The sequence below is a fragment of the Gobio gobio genome, assembly GCF_949357685.1.
Source record: "Gobio gobio genome assembly, chromosome: 4".
Taxonomy (NCBI): Eukaryota; Metazoa; Chordata; class Actinopteri; order Cypriniformes; family Gobionidae; genus Gobio; species Gobio gobio.
The window spans coordinates 61715854-61733536 of NC_137100.1; the positions used below are offsets into that span (position 1 = coordinate 61715854).

At 36.7% G+C, this 17683-nt stretch overlaps 1 protein-coding gene across 2 annotated transcripts in view; it reads right to left on the reverse strand.

Annotated features, from left to right (window-relative positions):
- Positions 1 to 990: 990 nt before the first annotated feature.
- The window catches only part of stpg2 (sperm-tail PG-rich repeat containing 2), a 34112-nt gene continuing 17419 nt past the window's right edge, over positions 991 to 17683 (reverse strand). The window contains exons 11-14 of one of the 2 annotated variants that reach the window (XM_079814668.1): positions 12177 to 12345; positions 10649 to 10764; positions 10014 to 10160; positions 991 to 1867 (exon numbers count right to left, since the gene is read on the reverse strand). In XM_079814668.1, the coding sequence (XP_079670794.1) occupies positions 10026 to 10160; positions 10649 to 10764; positions 12177 to 12345 (420 nt within the window). In that variant the 3' untranslated portion in view covers positions 991 to 1867; positions 10014 to 10025. Of the gene's footprint in view, positions 1868 to 8807; positions 8959 to 10013; positions 10161 to 10648; positions 10765 to 12176; positions 12346 to 17683 lie in introns of those variants that run through there. The other variant, XM_079814669.1, reaches the window with a different exon arrangement.

The window sequence follows — 17683 nt, forward strand, 5'->3', positions numbered from 1 at the left end:
ACCTCAGCGCACGAGAAGGTGAACATGATTTTACCAAGTACAACATTTTGGATGATCCTGGAACAACATTCCAATCAACCAATCAGATTTGAGGGATACGTTTTGGCTTACAACCAGGGTGTGCTTCTACATCAGTGTTATTCACTCTGAGTATAGGGAAAAGTTATGGAAAGGTTAGCAGTACATTTTCCATCAGAAATGTTGTTCCAGGATCAAGGATTGGCTGTCAATGTTTTTATCGTTCATCAGCTGGGAATAAAATCGTTCTGAAAGTGATTTCAACAATATCGTTCCTCGGTTTCATCATTGTTATAGTTCAATCAGGTCCACTTAAAGGTGAACTATGTAAGATTTTCGCAGTAAAATATCCAAAAACCACTAGGCCAGTGTTATATATTTTGTTCAGTTGAGTACTTAGAATATCCCAAATGTTTCCAACTATTTGTAAATCGTGAGAAATTGCTATTTTAACCAAGGAACCGGGACGTGTGGGCTATGCGTTTGAGGGAGTCGCCTGTCGATTGCGTCATATCTGCGTCACCCTCGGTTACCGGTTTTATTTAGCAGCCGCCGAGCGAACGTCATAACTTCCTTTTCAACACACTCGGATGTGTCTAATACGATAAACAGAGTTGCGTTACCTCATACTCATGACTGGAAAAGAGGAAGTGGTGCCGGTGGCCGTGTCATAATAAAAGTCCCTTCGGCGACTATGCCATAATAACAGTCCCGCCCTTCAATCGCTCCTGCGGCCTTGCTCAGCTCCACAACACTCGGCCCTGCTCTGCTTCAGTTCCATGAACATGATTTCTGCCCGAGTCCTATCCTGACTCTTTTCCACCGGCTGTGAGGTGAAGACCACATGTCCCAAGATTCTGCGCTCAAACGTGGCGTCATCAAACTACGCCTTTGTTTTGAATAGGCGACCTCTAGTGGACGGAAAAGTTACATAGTGTAGCTTTAAGTCAAAAACACCATAGACAAACTTTTAGTCAACTTTTTTATTGGCATATTTTGCTCATTTTATATTTGGCGATATGGCTCTGTTCTAAATTCCCCATCCTTTTCATGAGCTCCATGAAAAGCCAAGACAGGGAACAGCAGCAGCTTCTGGGGACCATTTTTTTAAACTGGGAGGGCAGTGTAAATCCCGCATTGAGAACAGAGCATGCATAAGTGACAACAGAATGACATTGATTAAGTTAAACACAGTTTAAAGGCCTTTTCACACTGGACGCGTAACGAAAAAGCGAAGCGGAAAAACGAATATTTCGTGTGCGAATAGTTCGCGTCGAATCCATTCACATCAGACGTCTGTGACACTTCAGAGCTCCAACATTCCAAAACATTTGCGGCGATAGCTGAGAAAACAGAGACAGAGCGACACGCGTCATAATCTCAACGCTCTCCATTGACTTTGCATTGCGTGAAGCTGCATCCTTGTCATTTCGGACTTATAACAAAAAACAGAACAATGTCTAAAAGCGGATATGTGACAAAGTGTACAGCAAACAAGCTAAACAAAACCCACAACCAAAAACCCAGAAGTTTTTATAAGCTATTGACCCAAAAAACGAGCGTTTAAGGACAAAAAAGTGGATACAGGCCATTGAGACAGAGCGCGACACGTTATATTACACTGAGAACTACACACACTACATTTACATTTACATTTATGCATTTGGCAGACGCTTTTTATCCAAAGCGACTTACAGTGCCCTTATTACAGGGACAATCCCCCTGGAGCAAAATGGAGTAAAGTGCCTTGCTCAAGGACACACTGGTGGTGACCGCTGGGATCGAACCAGCAACCTTCTGCGTATCAGTTCCATGGTTTAACCCACTGGACCACCATCACACCATCACACTACAGGGGAACAATATCAGCGACAGTAAATAGAACATATAAACCTGACATTTGGATATTTGACTTAACAGTGACAACATTTTTACTGCACACATAGGTATACTGAGACATACTGAGTGTCAGGATCCCAAAATGTACCCATTCTTCCTGCTGAAACATCACGTTTTACTGCATGTATCCACTTTTGTCTCCTTAAACTCTCGTTTTTTTTGGGTTGACAGCTTATAAAAACTTATTTCTGTTTTTTAGCTTGTTTGCTGTACACTTTGTCACATATCTGCTTTTAGACATTGTTCTGTTTTTTGTTATAAGTCCGAAATGACACGGATGCAGCCTCACGCAATGCAAAGTCAATGGAGAGCGTTGGATTCGCAAAAACTCCCATATATCCCATAAAAGTTTTTACGCTCACGAGGTGGTTTTTCAGGCAATTCGAAAAATGAAATTTTCGCAAAACTGCAAAGGAAACAGTTTTCGCATTTACAGGTCATCTGGTCCGGTCACGCATTGCTCTCACATAGGGCCTACATATAATTTTTTTCCACTCAAGTATGTCTAATAACGAGATCTTATGTCATTATATTTTCTCCTAAGGAAAGTGGCGTAACTTTATAATGACGGACCCCGGTGCAACCACAAATATCATAACTATCTATAGGTCCATGGGCGTGGAAGTGGGGGGAAAAGTGGACCTGACTACCCAGGGCCCCGTCTAGGGAGAGGGCCCTTTGAAAAGTCTGGAATATATTTTAACATGGAATCTTGATAGGTAGCCTAAGGTCTACTTCTAATGTATAACTTTAACAATTAATCTAATCAAGAGCAAAATAAAAAATATGTGTGTGTATATATTACACGATAGAAAAGTTGTATTTTTGACCAGTTTTAAAGTTTTAATCCACCCTCCTGCTGGGATCAGAATAATCCTAATTGTTTGGATCAAAGGTACTTATTAAAAAGTTTTGAACAACACAAACTGATGATTTGATCCAGATCAAAACCAAGATTGGATTTTGTGATCTAATCTGATTTCAGAATCCTTTTTTTCTTTTGAACAACCCATTTTCAAGATTTTATCCAATCCGTGAAAATTAATTTTGATCCAATTTGTGAAAAATCATCATAATGACCAAAACGAGCTGCACTTGCACTGGCCGAGCTGTGATTGAAAAAACGAAACGCTATTGGCGGTTTTTAAAAGGGCATGCAAAATAGCCAAACTGATTCCCGAATTGAATGCAGTGTAGATCTGTTTTCTTTCTGCATACCGTTTCTCACTGCTATTTTACAAAACAGTAGTTTTTCCCTTCCTCACACAGCCAGTGTCTTATTGCATGTTTTTTTTTGTTCTTTCATTCAAAGACACCAAACAGAACAGCAAACATTAAGTGCATTATTTAGAAACTGCAAGACGAGAAAGCATAGGGAAAAAAATGCTAAAAGAGAAATGAGTGTGACATTCTGAGTACTTTGAGCTTTCTTTTCCGTATGAACTCTCGTTCTGCAGCCTATTTCCATATAAAGCAGCCTCCTGCCTGGAGAAAGAGCGAGAGGAATAAAACACATCTCCCTCTGAGACACAGACAGAGAGGGAGAAAGAGAGCGCAATACTGCAGCCCGACTCTGATAACAACATTCAACTCAATTAAACTTGAGATTGGGGCTGTTCTCTCACAGAAACGATGAGCGCGCAGATAAAAGTCTAATCACAGGACCGCTGACCCTACAGGTCTCTCGCTCTCTCTCTCTGTGTCTGTACAACCTGCTCTCTGTGATGATAGCAGAGGGTGTATTTAAGCATGCTTACTGGAGTCTCATGATTATACGTGCATGAGGATCATTATACCCCCTGCTGGAGTAGGAGGGAGTGTGAGGGACTGATAACACAAGCCCCGTCCCCCTAAACACCCCACGGCCCTCCTTCTCTTCTGTTACCACAGAGGTGCTCGCTTAGGAGTCTCTGCGTGTGGATTTAATGCTGTTTGCTAGTTATGTTTCTCACAGAGATAGTCATTTGTATGGAAGCTTGTTTCTGCCACAGAATAATAAAAAAAAAAAAAGTTAAAAGCAACTTTTTATCTCACAATTAAGACTTTTCTTTAGAGTTAATTTCTCAGAATTGCGAGAAAAAAACATTCATTTTATAGATCTAGGCCACCGTTCAAAGGTTTTGTGGTCAGTAGGATTTTATTATGTTTTTGAAAGAAGTCTCTTATGCTCATGAGGCGGTTTTCTATGTGAATATATTGTAAAATGTAATTTATTTACAGAAATCATTTTTTGATTTTTTATTATATTATTATTAATGTCAAAAACAGTTTTTTGCTGATTAATATTTTTGTGGAAACCGTGATACACTACCACTCAAAAGTTTGGGTACATAAGATTAAAAAAAAACAAAAAACGTTTACATTTAAATTATTTAAATAATAAAACTTTAATTTAATCATTTAAATTACTACTTTTATTCAGCAAGGATGTATTAAATTGATCAAAACATAATGTTACAAAAGATTTATGTTTAAAAAAAACTGTATTATATATGAATAATTGAGCATCAAATCATCATGGAATGATTTCTGAAGGGTCATGTGACACTGAAGACTCGAGTAATGATGATAAATTCAATTTTGATCACAGGAATAAATAACATTTTTCAATATATTCCGATAGAAAACAGTTATTTTAAATTGTAATAATATTTCACAATATCACAGTTTTTACTGTATTTTTGATTAAACAAATGCAGCCTTGGTGAGCAGAAGAGACTTCTTTCAAAAACATTAAAAAAATCTTAGTCACCAAATTTTTTTTAACTTTATTATAACAATCGACTCGTTCATTGTTGATATTGTTAACTAAAACTTAAAAATCATTTTTAAGTAATTGAAATAAAATTAAATATAAATATTAGATGGAAAAACTTAACTAAAAGTAAAAAACAAACTAAACTAAAACCTAAATCTATATAGAAATATAAAAAACTGATAAAAATTACTAAAATAAAATCACACAGCAAAACAAGCAACAAATGTTAATTAAAATATAAAAATAAAAACTAATTCAAAATATTAATAAATAATATACAAAAACAGCTCTTTCTTTTTTGTCTCTTAATAAATATCAGTTAAAAGTCAAAATGATCCTTGAATGAGATCAGAGTTGGACAGTAACGAAGTACATTTACTTGAGTCCTGTACTTAAGTACACTTTTTGAGTATCTGTACTTTACTGAAGTATTATTTTTTTAGGGAAACTTTTACTTTAACTTCACTACAATTTGAAAGACAAATATCGTACTTTTTACTCCACTACATTTCTATCAAGGTCCTCGAAGTCAAAAGTCGTTTCTGTAGCAGCTTTGCAAGTCAGTGGATGATTTTTTTTTCTTCTTTAAAAGTGTTTTTTTTTTTTGCAAAATGTAAATGTCTGGGAGAAAGAGAAGCATAGACATATGGATGAATCTGAAAAAGCCTGATGAAAGAGCTCAGTTCAGTCTGGTTTTTGTGCCTCTGAGATGCCAGAGCACGAGAACTGAATAGAGCTTTCTTTTGTGTTTTTTCCGTACTTAAACAGACCAATACACACAAAATGTCAACATTTTCATTTTGGAAAGTATTCACGTAAACAAAGTTGATTATGTCTTAAGTGAACGTAAACAGTTGGGGGAATATCGGATGTGTATCAGTGTGTAGGATTTGTGCATTCTGCCTTAAAGTGACAGCAGCTTTGTAAAAAGCTTTGTAACTTTTAAGTATTTAAATTAGTTCAAGGTGGTCGTATGCTAGCATGTCGGATGGAGCATCACTGACTGGCTTAAACCACCGTGCATTTATACAACAATGCAACAATAATAAAATAATGCATTGACATAAAAAAGGAAATTTACTTTGATACTTAAGTACTTTTAAAAGCAAGTACTTCTGTACTTTTACTTAAGTAAAAATAATTTAACAACTTTCACTTGTAATATTTGACCAGTAGTACTTTTACTTTCACTCGAGTAATGGAGTTGTGTACTTTGTCCACCTCTGAATGAGATCTCTTGTGCTAAAGAATGTAATCAATCACCTCGTTGCATCTCATCTTTTCGTCTTTCCTTAAACGTTTTGAAATATTTACTATAAACGGCATCACTTTACAATTAAATGAAATGTGTGTGCAGTGCAAAATAATTAGATACGTTATTTATACTATCAACAATAATTAATAGAATTATTATAAAAGAGCAACTTCAGAGCCATCAAATGCTCCTCGGGGTGCGTTTGAGAGAGACGGAAGTTCTTCAACATTAAGACGATAATGGAGAAGCAGAAGTTCTGGTCCTCCGTGGGAGAGTCGTGGGCATGGGGCCAACCAGACCTCAGCAGGAGGAACAGCTTGGCTTAATGACTAATTAAGACATCTTAACGACAATTAACTCCCCAATTAACACATCTCGCAATATGGTGTTTACCTTTAAAAGTCTTCAGCGCCCTTTTCTATAAATCCACCGAGAGCAAACTATCACACATTCTCCCACTCATAATCATTAACATATGCTTACAGAGAGCTGGAATTGAGTTCACTGCAGTAAAAGTCCTGTCGCACATTGAACCAAACGGACTATTTTTAGGTTGCCATGGTTATCCGTAAGCTTTCAGGGGTTGTTGTAAATCATATAGGCTGCATCTTCAATTGCATACTTCCCTACTATATGAATGAAAACAGTATGTGACAAAAGTAGTATGTCTGAATTCACAGTACTCATAAACGAGGAGGCAAAAGTCCCTGGATGACCTACTACTTCCAGCGAGTTTCTGAAGGGTGCATACGATGGACACTTTACTATCCCATGAGGCCACGGGATTTGTGAATGGAGGTGAAGCGACACAACTGATGCTGGTCACATGATAATGACAACGTGGCAGATGTAGTACATCCAGATTACATTTATACTACACACACTAATTTTCTTTTTAGCGGTCGTGATGTAATTACTTATTCAAAATAAGAAAGAGTATGCGATTTCAGATTGTGGTGGGTTTTTCATATCAGAATGTGAGGTTGCAGTTAATTGTGGGAGATCTTTCTTAATTATATGCTATTATTAGGTTACTGTCAAGCTGCATTAAAATAACTGTTAATAATTAGCAAAGGGCTGTATCGTCTACAACAACACTAAAAAAACTACTTCTAAAAAGCCATTTAGCTACAGAGCACAAGTGCCCGCTCACTTTTTTCCATGGCATTGGTCCTGGAAGTATTTTTCCATTCATTTTTCCCATATAGAGATTTTTAAAAAGTCACGAGCCATGAACCAAACCAACCAGCTGGTGAATCACACAACATTACAAACAAAAAATATTTGAAAATCAGACAAAAAAAAAGGTACAAGACTGTATACTTAAAGGATTTAAAGAGCGGGAGAGGTGTTGAATTAAAAACTATGGATACATATTTTCCTTCTACTTTCAAAAATGAGCGCATGGGAAATGAATGGAAGACGAATTTTATCTAGTGAAAATTTTTGGTACTGCACCCGCAAAAGAAATTTGTACTGAAAAAAGCACATTTTTTGAGATATCAAGCTCAAATTTAAAACACAACTTGTTCAGATTTATGGTTTTGATTTCCTCTCAGTTTCCGAGTAAAACATGCTTAGGAAAATATACATTTCATATATAAAAAAAAAGAAAAAAGTATTTTTGTGCATTTTTCATAACAATAAAAGTAAAATTCTATAACTTTTTTTTTTACGTTTACTTTTTTAAAACTTGTTTCCCTTCAGCAATAATCTACCAAGTGTCTTCTTTAAAAAAAGAAACCAAACTTAAGTCTGTGCTCCAAAGCATTCAAAATGTATGAGCGTTTAAGTTGGACATTTCATTTTCATGTCTATGCTCGGCAAGTGAATAAATGGATTCTAACTATACGGCATAAATATAATTTAATAGAATAAAATCCCCTAAAAATATTAAATATTATATTAAAAAACATTATCAAATAAAATATAGTCCATTCATTTTAATTCAAATTTTTAAATAATGTTTTTTTTAAATAATTGCCATGCGTAAAATATCAGAGGGTTAAAAATATTGAAGTATTTTGAGAGCATAATGTGCTTCACTGGAGTGGGTGGAACTAAAAGTTTAGATTCTCTTAGTTTAGACTAATAAAACTAAACTAAATCTCACTTAGGTTCTCTGACTAGTTTTTCACCAGTTTTTGTAAAAAAAAAAAAAGTTTGAATAATGCAAATGGAAGTCTTCAACTAAAGCATAAACCATTGATTAATGACCTCGTAGCTCACAGTTGGTATGTCTTCAAAGGTTTATAAGTCATAATTAAAATCGGTTCCCCTATGGAGAAAATTAATGGGATATTTACTTCCGGAATGACTGCTGGTTAACACTATCCAACAAGCTCACACAACCTAGGTGATGTTAATCTAAAAGTTTTTTGAATGGAATATTACATAAAAATATAAACAGCCTTTTGTTCTCTGGGGTGACGGGCACAGATGAATCACTCGCTATAAGAGCAGGAATGTGCGTTAAGAAAGTAAATGGGTTCACATTGACTTTAAAACGCTCCAACATCCGTAAACTCCACGAGACAAACACACACGTGCGGCGAGAGAGCCGCCACAGTGATTTATCTGATTCAATTAGTTTGCAAATGTAAAACAAGTCAGTTCAATAAAGAGCTAAAACCTCTCTTTCTTTCGTTCGTTCTCTTCTTCGACGTCTCTCGCCCTTCCTCCCTCGACCTCCCTCTCTCTGCTGAATAATGAGAGTGTGTAAATGCTTAATTAGATTAAAAGGGTGTGTATAACGATATCAAGATGTTGTGTGTGTGTGTGTGTGTACGATCTCTCTACAAATCTCTCTACATTAGCGCTGTGTTATCGTGGGCAGGGCTGAGAATTTATGATGCACAAAAACCCTGAAACATCAAACCCATTAAAGAATCCTGATTTATTCTCTGTGAGCACTGGGAAATATATCACCCATAAAGAGGTGTGTGTGTGTGTGTGTGTGACAGGAACTCCTGGGAAGCATGTGTTTAATAGGAGAGGCTTAGCCGAGGTCTTTTTGAAAGTGTGTGACCTGAAAAACAAATTAGAATACAGAAGGAAACTATAAGACATGATATAGAAGAAAAAAATATTTTACAACTTCTTTCCCTTATTAATATTTATTTTACTTTGCCGCAAAATTGTGTACAATGAGATTGTATAAACACAGCCAAATGTAGTTTTGTTATGGCAATAAATTAAAACCGAAACTGAAAGACAGAACTAGATTTATAGATATTATTTGTAGATTACAGTCTTCAATTAAATTGCTCTAATTAAGAGACTTCTACATTGCTAATGTTACTTGTTTCATTTTAGTTCAAATCATAGATTGCTACTTTCTTAGTTCACTGTAATCTACTATTTGTATGTTAATTATGTTGTTTTATTTTGTGCTAAAATGAACTGAATGGACTTTGAAACCATGTTCACTTAGAAATTGCTAGTAAAGTAATTGCAAAGCAACATTGAATTGAATTTAACATTAAGAAAGACTGAAATAGTATTTTCTTGTAAAACACACTCCAACAATCAGTTTTTTTTGTGTAAAGAAAAGACAAAAGCACAACTGGGATCTCTTTTGTATCTCTATACAGCAATAAGATCAAATGGAGGGCAAAAGGAGAATTTTGCCCAAATAAGCTCATGTGCGTAACTGCTAGACTTTCTCAACAATGTCTCAAAATGATTTCGAAGATTGCAATCAACATTAGTCATCAAATTCTCCCAAAATCTTGTTACTCGTCACGCAGTGAGCAGACTCGCATGCCATTAATGAATCATCTAATTAGTGTATGTAAATCAGAAAATACATTTAACGTTTTATTTGATCATCTTTGGTTTTAAGAGATCAATCAGCCATTCAGAGGGAATATAATATCAGAGCTCATGCTGGTGTATCTGTGTGTGTGTGTGTGTGTGTGTGTGTGTGTGTAACAGAGCGGCTAGTTTCAATAAGACAGACAGGAGAGAGTCGTCTTGTCTCTTTAGCGAGTGGAGTAGACCTCTGAAAACCTCAAGAACGCCTCAATTACTGAAACTAATCCTCCATGATAAGTGTCAAATATAGTGTGAGGGGTCACTGACCTTTGACCTTAGTTAGGCACTGCTGTGGGGAGGGGGTTTTCTCAAAGACTTGCGTGAAGATAAAGATCTCGTGCTGGAGATAAAAGGATCATGGAGTGTCACGTTGAAGGTGCCTTTCAGAACGGTGTCCATGATAACTGGACTCAACTACAACAAACACACACACACACACACACACACACACACACACACAAGGTCAGTTTAGATACTAAAAAGGAGTAAGAGAATAAAAAGAGAGATACAAAGGAACAAATAACCAATACAAAAACACATTAAAACACACAAAATACAGTTCATCCAAAAGCCAAGGAATACAGAGAAGTCTTCAGGCGTGATTTAAAAGCAGGAAGAGAAGGTGCAGATCTAATGTCCTGGGGTATGCTGTTCCTTAGTCTGGGACCAGCTCCAAAAAAAAGCATGATCCCCCTTAAACTTCAAGCGAGAGCGAGGTATATGCAGAAGTTTATCAGAGGATCTGAGACTTTGAGAAGATTGTTGGTAGCTGAAAAGTTCAGACAAATGCGGCAGGGCTACACCATTTAACGCTTTAAAAACAAATAGAAAAATCCCAAAAAATATATATACACAAACACACACACATACATGTGCATTTTATAAATATATGAAGTACATACCTCATATGCTGTGGGTCCAGGGGTCATGTCTTTAGGGCTTTTGAAGCGATCTTCCTTTGAGACAATTAGTGCAAGTTTAGGGCCAGATTTAACATCTGGACTATAATGAGCCGGACCTGCGAAACCATAAATAAGAAACTAGTTTAGCTGTAATACTTGAATATAACTCCCTAAAAACACTGTTTACATGGAGCAAATTCCACCATTCTGTTGGTAAAGCAAGTTCCTAGGCCTACTTTATTAGCCGTAAATTAATGATTTAAACAACTTATAAAGAAATCTTCAACAGAAATACAAGCTTCACATTTCTGCTTTAAAACTAATTTCTTAAAGAAATATTTCACAGACTGCCTCTAAAAAGTTATAGATTTCACATCAGAATACTAATGATAATAATATAGTATTTAACAGTATGCATTATGCCAGGGCCATAACCACCATAGACATTGGGGGGACAAGTCCCCCCCCAATAATTAGAAATGGCCAAATTGTCCCGCCCAATATTTGATATTCTCGATGCTGCTCTGCTGCACTCCCTTACGCTACTCTGTATGTTGTTAGGATGACAAAAATGTTTTAAATGTTACGTTTTAAAATATGCCATTATTTACAAGATTCATGTAAATTATAACTGAATTTGACATGATAGGAAACGTTTAAAATTTTGTACATATTAGTGTAATATGAGTTTTACCGTTTTCAAATCCATTCAGCCGATCTCGGGGTCTGGCGGTAGCACTTTTAGCTTAGCATAGATCATTGAATCTGATTAGACCGTTAGCATCTCGCTAAAAAAATTACCAAAGACTTTCTATATTTTTCCTATGCTAAAAATGTTATACATATTAGTGTAATATGAGTTAATGTTTTCGAATCTATTCAGCCGATCTCGGGGTCTGGCGGTAGCACTTTTAGCATAGCTTAGCATAGATCATTGAATCTGATTAGACCGTTAACATCTCGCTAAAAAAAATTACCAAAGAGTTTCGATATTTTTCCGATGCTAACGGTCCAATCAGATTCAATTATCTATGCTAAGCTAAAAGTGCTACTGCCAGACCCGGAGATCGGCTGAATGGATTTGAAAACGTTAAAACTCAACTGTTTAACTGGAAAATGAGCCTATTTTCAAAAAAAGTGTTGTGTTCCTTTAAATCCCTTTAAAATCCTGTATTTGTTTAATTCCTCTAAATAAACCAATAACCCCCAATGTTCAAGACATGGTTACGGCCTTGCATTATGCATGTTTTCTACATTTTAATTTGTACATTTCCAAATGTACAATTTTGTTATGCCAATAAAGCTCATTCCACGGAAAGACAGAACTAGATCTACAGAGTTTATTAATGTAATATACTTCATATTAATTAATTAATCAAGACACTTCCGAATGACTAATGTTTGCTTCCTATTCTTGAATGCTAAGCCCCATAGACATCTGTTTTAGTAAAGTAATGTACAGATAATCGACAGCAGGCCGCAAATGCCGTTCATACAGTACAGCTCAGCTCAAGCAAGGGTAAGTCACCTGGGATTTCAGGGTCATATTGGAGGAAGGCGGGGTCTCTGGGGGCAGTAGACAGGAAGCAGCTCTGTCGCTTGCGTGCTTTCTCGTTCCGTGGCTCGCTGTAGCGATGGAGACCGTGTGTCTTCTCAAAAGATTCGCTCACGTTATATGAGCCTGGCGGAGGAGTATCCTGCCAAGAGCAATCTAATAACTAACCACAGCATCATAAACATCATCTGCACAATGAATTTACAGCAGGTACAAATGAGCCAGGGGAACTTATATTTGTGTGCGAGCTGTAGGAGCAATATTGCAAACACAGTTTTTGCTTGTTTTCACAAAATGAATGACGAGTCAAAATTAATTTGGTTGTGTTAACCGCCGACATGCTACAAAATGCTGTACATAGAAATTAAACTATTGAATCGTTCCAGTTATTTAGACGTACTTGCATATTGCAATATTAACCAGCTATATGTATAATTGCATTCATAAATAGACATCTGTAATCAGGAGAGATGCAGAGAGAGAGAGAAACATCTAGATGAGGAAATCTCACCAAACCTGTCCTTTTTAGGAAGATGTTTTGTACTGTGACATTGCCATGACAATTAAACACAAAATGTATTTAAAATACATATTTCATACTAAGTATTCAGTAGTACAAACCTATTAACATATTTACTGACATTTCAACTGAGACTTATAAATATTATAATTAAACTTCACTTGGAGTGATTCTTTATTGCACACTGCACATTTCTTAATATTAAACCTAAAATGTGCTTTAATATCACTATTAGTAAGGATATATGATATCAGTCTTTAAATGCAAGATATTACCTAAAGTACCTAAAGTATACAATAGTTCCATAAGTACATAAATATGTAAATGTATTTGTAGTATAGGGTGAATTCAGGTTAACTGAGACACTTTTTCCAAGTCATCTCAATGGCAAAAAGTGTCCCAAATAAACCCTTAATTCACCCTACTTAGCATAAAATAAATGTATAAAATACATTTTGGTATATTTATTTTTCATTAGGGCTGTCATGCAAAAAAAGATGCATTATTTACATTCTACAATATTTATACATATTTATTGGTTAAATTTAATTCAAATAAATAGCATAATAAATTGAAATGCATTGATAATAAATTAATAATAATAATAATAATAATAATACATTTTATTTGTATAGATTCTCATACATACAGTAAAATGCATCTCAAAGTTCTTCACATGTCAGAATATAATAATAATAATTAAATACAGTGAAAAAACTAAAAGTCTCTTCAATATTTTCAGTTTTAGTTTACTTTTTAGAGTCATTCCTTCAACTATTATACAACATATTATATATATAAAATGAAACAATAGTTAAAAGTCATCCAGAATAATGACACTTACAAAAAAAACAGATGCATCATGGTAATTTAGTGAAAAAGTCATGAAAATAATGTTACAATGCAAAACATCATAATGGTGCTAAAATTAAGCTTCCTTATTTTCATTAAGCTTTCTTTTGATTTTGGGTTGAAATGTGATTTGGTGAGATTCCCGCAGTCGGCTGTGTGTATTGTGTGTTATTTGTGAGGGAGCAGGCATGTGTCTAATAAAGGAGCGGAGCAGACGTGAGGCGAGGTGCTGAGCTCATAATAAAATATTTGCAGCATCTGCATCAGAGCGTCGGACACACACACACTCTCTATGATACACACTCTCAACATACGGATACTTCTGCGTATTCTCATATCTTGCAAATTATAATTACTGATTTTAGATACGGACAGGATTTAATCTAAACTCTCCATGGAGCGAAATATCAGGGCTTTCCCATTGAATTCAAGCTTATACAAATACACACTACAAATCTGAACTACAACAGGCTGTGTTTGACTCTGAATACTGAGCTGACACATCAATCCCTGTCATTACACATCATGGAGCTGAAAACGCCCTGAGACTTTTCTCTTGCACAGCTCAAAACAAGTTTCTTTTAAAGCTAGGTAGGCAATTTCGGAGGGGCTAGTATTAGCAAGCTAGCTTTGAAAGCATAAGATCCCACCCTCCCATCAGAGCGTCTCCGAAGCCACGTCTCCTCCAAAACACATGAACACACACAGCCAGAGCAGAGTCTGCAAAGTGTCACGAGAGACGGCGTTCAGTTAACTCATGTCTCAAAGTAGGCTAGCTGCGATAGTCGTGTTAAGGTGTTAGCGGTGTTAAGGTGCAATACCAGTTACATGACTTTCCCACCGTGGCATCCCCGCCATCAGATTTCATTTATCAAGAGAGACTGACAAGATGATCGCGCAAGATTTGGTTTCAAAGCGAAACGTAAAAGCGCCTAAGTGAGTTTGTCATTGTACCGTTTTGTTGTTGTGTTTTTCATCAAGAATAATAGGCTAATGAACCCACCATTCAAGCAACCCGCCCCAAAATTGGCACTAATTCTAAACCGAAAGTAAAATGAGCACGTCCGCACGCATTTACGTCCGCACTGTCATCCAAGGTGCGTGTCCACTGGCACGTGTTCAGTAAATTCCTATGGAAGCTCATCTTTCATATGAATTCATGGAAAACACTACCACAGCTCGTGGCCATGCGCATTTTACTTTCAGTTTAGAATTTGCGAAAACCCCCGTCGGTGATACCTGTATTACGCGGTGATGTCACGCGTCAATTAACCGGTGGGAAACTTTCCTCACCGTCACATCCCTATCTCAAAGTATATAACATTACAATAATAATGAACGTTAACAACTTCCAGAGCTCTTAATTGTACTACCTGACTGCTGCAGATTCATTTCGCCGTTGATAGTGTTGACATAGAAAACGAATGCAATGATTGGACGAACATTTTTTGGTCCTAAACTTCCACAGAAGATATATGTACATGTTTTAATATTTAGACCACTTCTATTATTGATTGCTATCAGGGTGTGAAGAGAGTTTCAACCAGTATAACAGAAAGTGTTTATAAGAAAAATTGCCAACCCTATCTTTAAAGTATCATATACGAGTCAATAGTTGACATATAGTATTTCAATGGTCCACTTTAGACATTCTACTAACTATAACTAGTAACTTTGCAAGAATTCGTCAACTAAAGGCAAATTCACACTGCACAAACGCCATCAAACAAGTCTGTCGGAGTTTGTTGGATCAGTGTGTTACCCCTGTCGGCGTCTGTTGCCATTGGTCAGAGTTTGTTTTCACCACGACTAAACATGTTCAATCGCCGTTTGTTGAGTCGTGGAGTGTCTGAGCTGTGTGATATGCTTTTCCAACCTGACCTAATCTGATCTGGGCACAAACCGTTGCCATGACAATGAGGCAAGTCCCTTGCAAAGACTGCATGTAGTTGCTGGACGTGCTTAGTAAATTATCCATGTAGTGAAAATGGCCGGTTTCTGGACAAATCAGATGACAATTCTAGAGAAAGAGCAAAGAGATATTCACGAGAGGACACTGGAAAAATCTGAGCGAGAGCAGAGCCATATATGAAAGCACGCGTCCAATAAGTTGAGCTAGAGTGAAAGAAATAGGCCTGCGAGCAGATTTGTTACATAGATTCACTCGTGTTACAATAATGCACTCTCGACATTTATCGCCATAGAAGCGGCCTCAAATGAACTATAAAACGAGAAGAAAGTCATGTCTGAAAGCTGCGATCTTTTATTTTTATTGGTTAAAATTAATGGAGAATATTTTGTGTTTTTCCGTGGGTGCTCGAGTTAGTCAGTGTCTGTTGGGGTAGTATGAATTTTTCAGTTATTTTTCAAAAAATTCGAAATCCAACGGCCAACGTGTTTGTTGGCGTTTGTCTGTGCAGTGTGAATTTCCCTTAAAGGGTTAGTTCACCCAAAAATGAAAATTCTGTCATTAATTACTTACCCTCATGTCGTTCGACACCCGTAAGACCTCCGAACACAAATGAAGATATTTTAGTTGAAATCTGATGGCTCTGAAAGGCCTCCATTGGCTCAATGGCACGGTTCACTCTCAAGACCCTTAAAAGGTACTAAAGACGTCGTTACAAAGTCCATCTCACTACAGTGGTTCTACAATAACTTTATGAATCGGCGACAATAGTTTTTGTGCGCAAAAAACCCTAAATAACGACTTATATAGTGATGACGATTTCAAAACACGGCATCATGAAGCTTCGAAGCGTTATGAATCAGTGAGTCGAATCATGATTCGTATCGCGTGTCAAACGGCCAAACTGCTGAAATTTGGCGATTCAAACCGCTGAATCGACTCGCTGATGTGAACCGTGCCATTGAGCCAATGGAGGCCTTTCAGAGCCATCAGATTTCAACTAAAATATCTTCATTTGTGTTCCGAAGATGAACGGAGGTCTGACGGGTGTCGAACGACATGAGGGTGAGTAATTAATGACAGAATTTTCATTTTTGGGTGATTTAACCCTTTAAAGGATTAGTTCACTCACCCCCATCTCATCTAAGATGTTCATGTCTTTCTTTCTTCAGTCGAAAATAAAGTTTTTTGAGGAAAACATTTTAGGATTTTTCTCCACACAATGGACTTCAATGGCAACCAAAATGTTGAAGGTCCAAATCAATGCAGTTTCAAACGAAGGGCTTTAGAGGCTCTGCACGATCCCAGACGAGGAATAGTCTTATCTAGCAAAACTGTCATTTAAATTTTTTTTGTTTTAAATGAATATACTTTTTAACCTAAATAGTTTATCTTGCGCTGCTCTGTGACGTGCCAATGATTGCGCAATCACGTCGAAAAGGTCATGCCAGACGTAGGCAGAATTACGCCCCCGTGTTTACAAAGCACACATGTGAAGACTAATACAAACGCCCTTTAACAGAAAAAAGGTAAAACAACGATGTCAGGCGATTTTAAAGTTGAAGATGGAGTGTTTTTTGGTAAAGGGCGTTTGTATTAGTCCTCGCACGTCTGCTTGGGGCGGTACTTCCACCTACGTTTAGCGTGATTTCTCAGACGTGATTGCACAATCCTTGGCACGTCGCAGAGCAGCGCAAGATGAGCAATTTAGGTTAAAAAGAATATTCTTTTTTTTTATATGACTGATGGTTTCACTAGATAAGACCCTTTTCCTCTGGGATCGTGCAGAGCCTCTGAAGCCCTTCTGAAGGCCTTTGAAACTGCATTGATTTGGACCGTTAACATTTTGTTTGCCATTTAAGTCTATTATGTGGAGAAAAATCCTGGAATGTTTTAAAAAAACGTAATTTCTTTTCGACTGAAGAAAGAAAGACGGGTGAGATGGGTGTGAGTAAAATATCAGGAAATTTTCATTTTGAAGTGAACTAATCCTTTAACTCTCACAAACTAAAGTGGACTATCGAAAAGTGTAACCGAGTATAGAGCTAAAAAACAAATGTGGAGCAGCTTTAGATCATTTGTTCAGAGAGAAAATTTGATTTGAAATGTTTCGAGTTCTTATTGAGATCTCAGCACAGTGAGACGATGAGTTCTCTTCTGATATGTTAGAGGAGACCCATGGGAGATCACTGGGGTTTT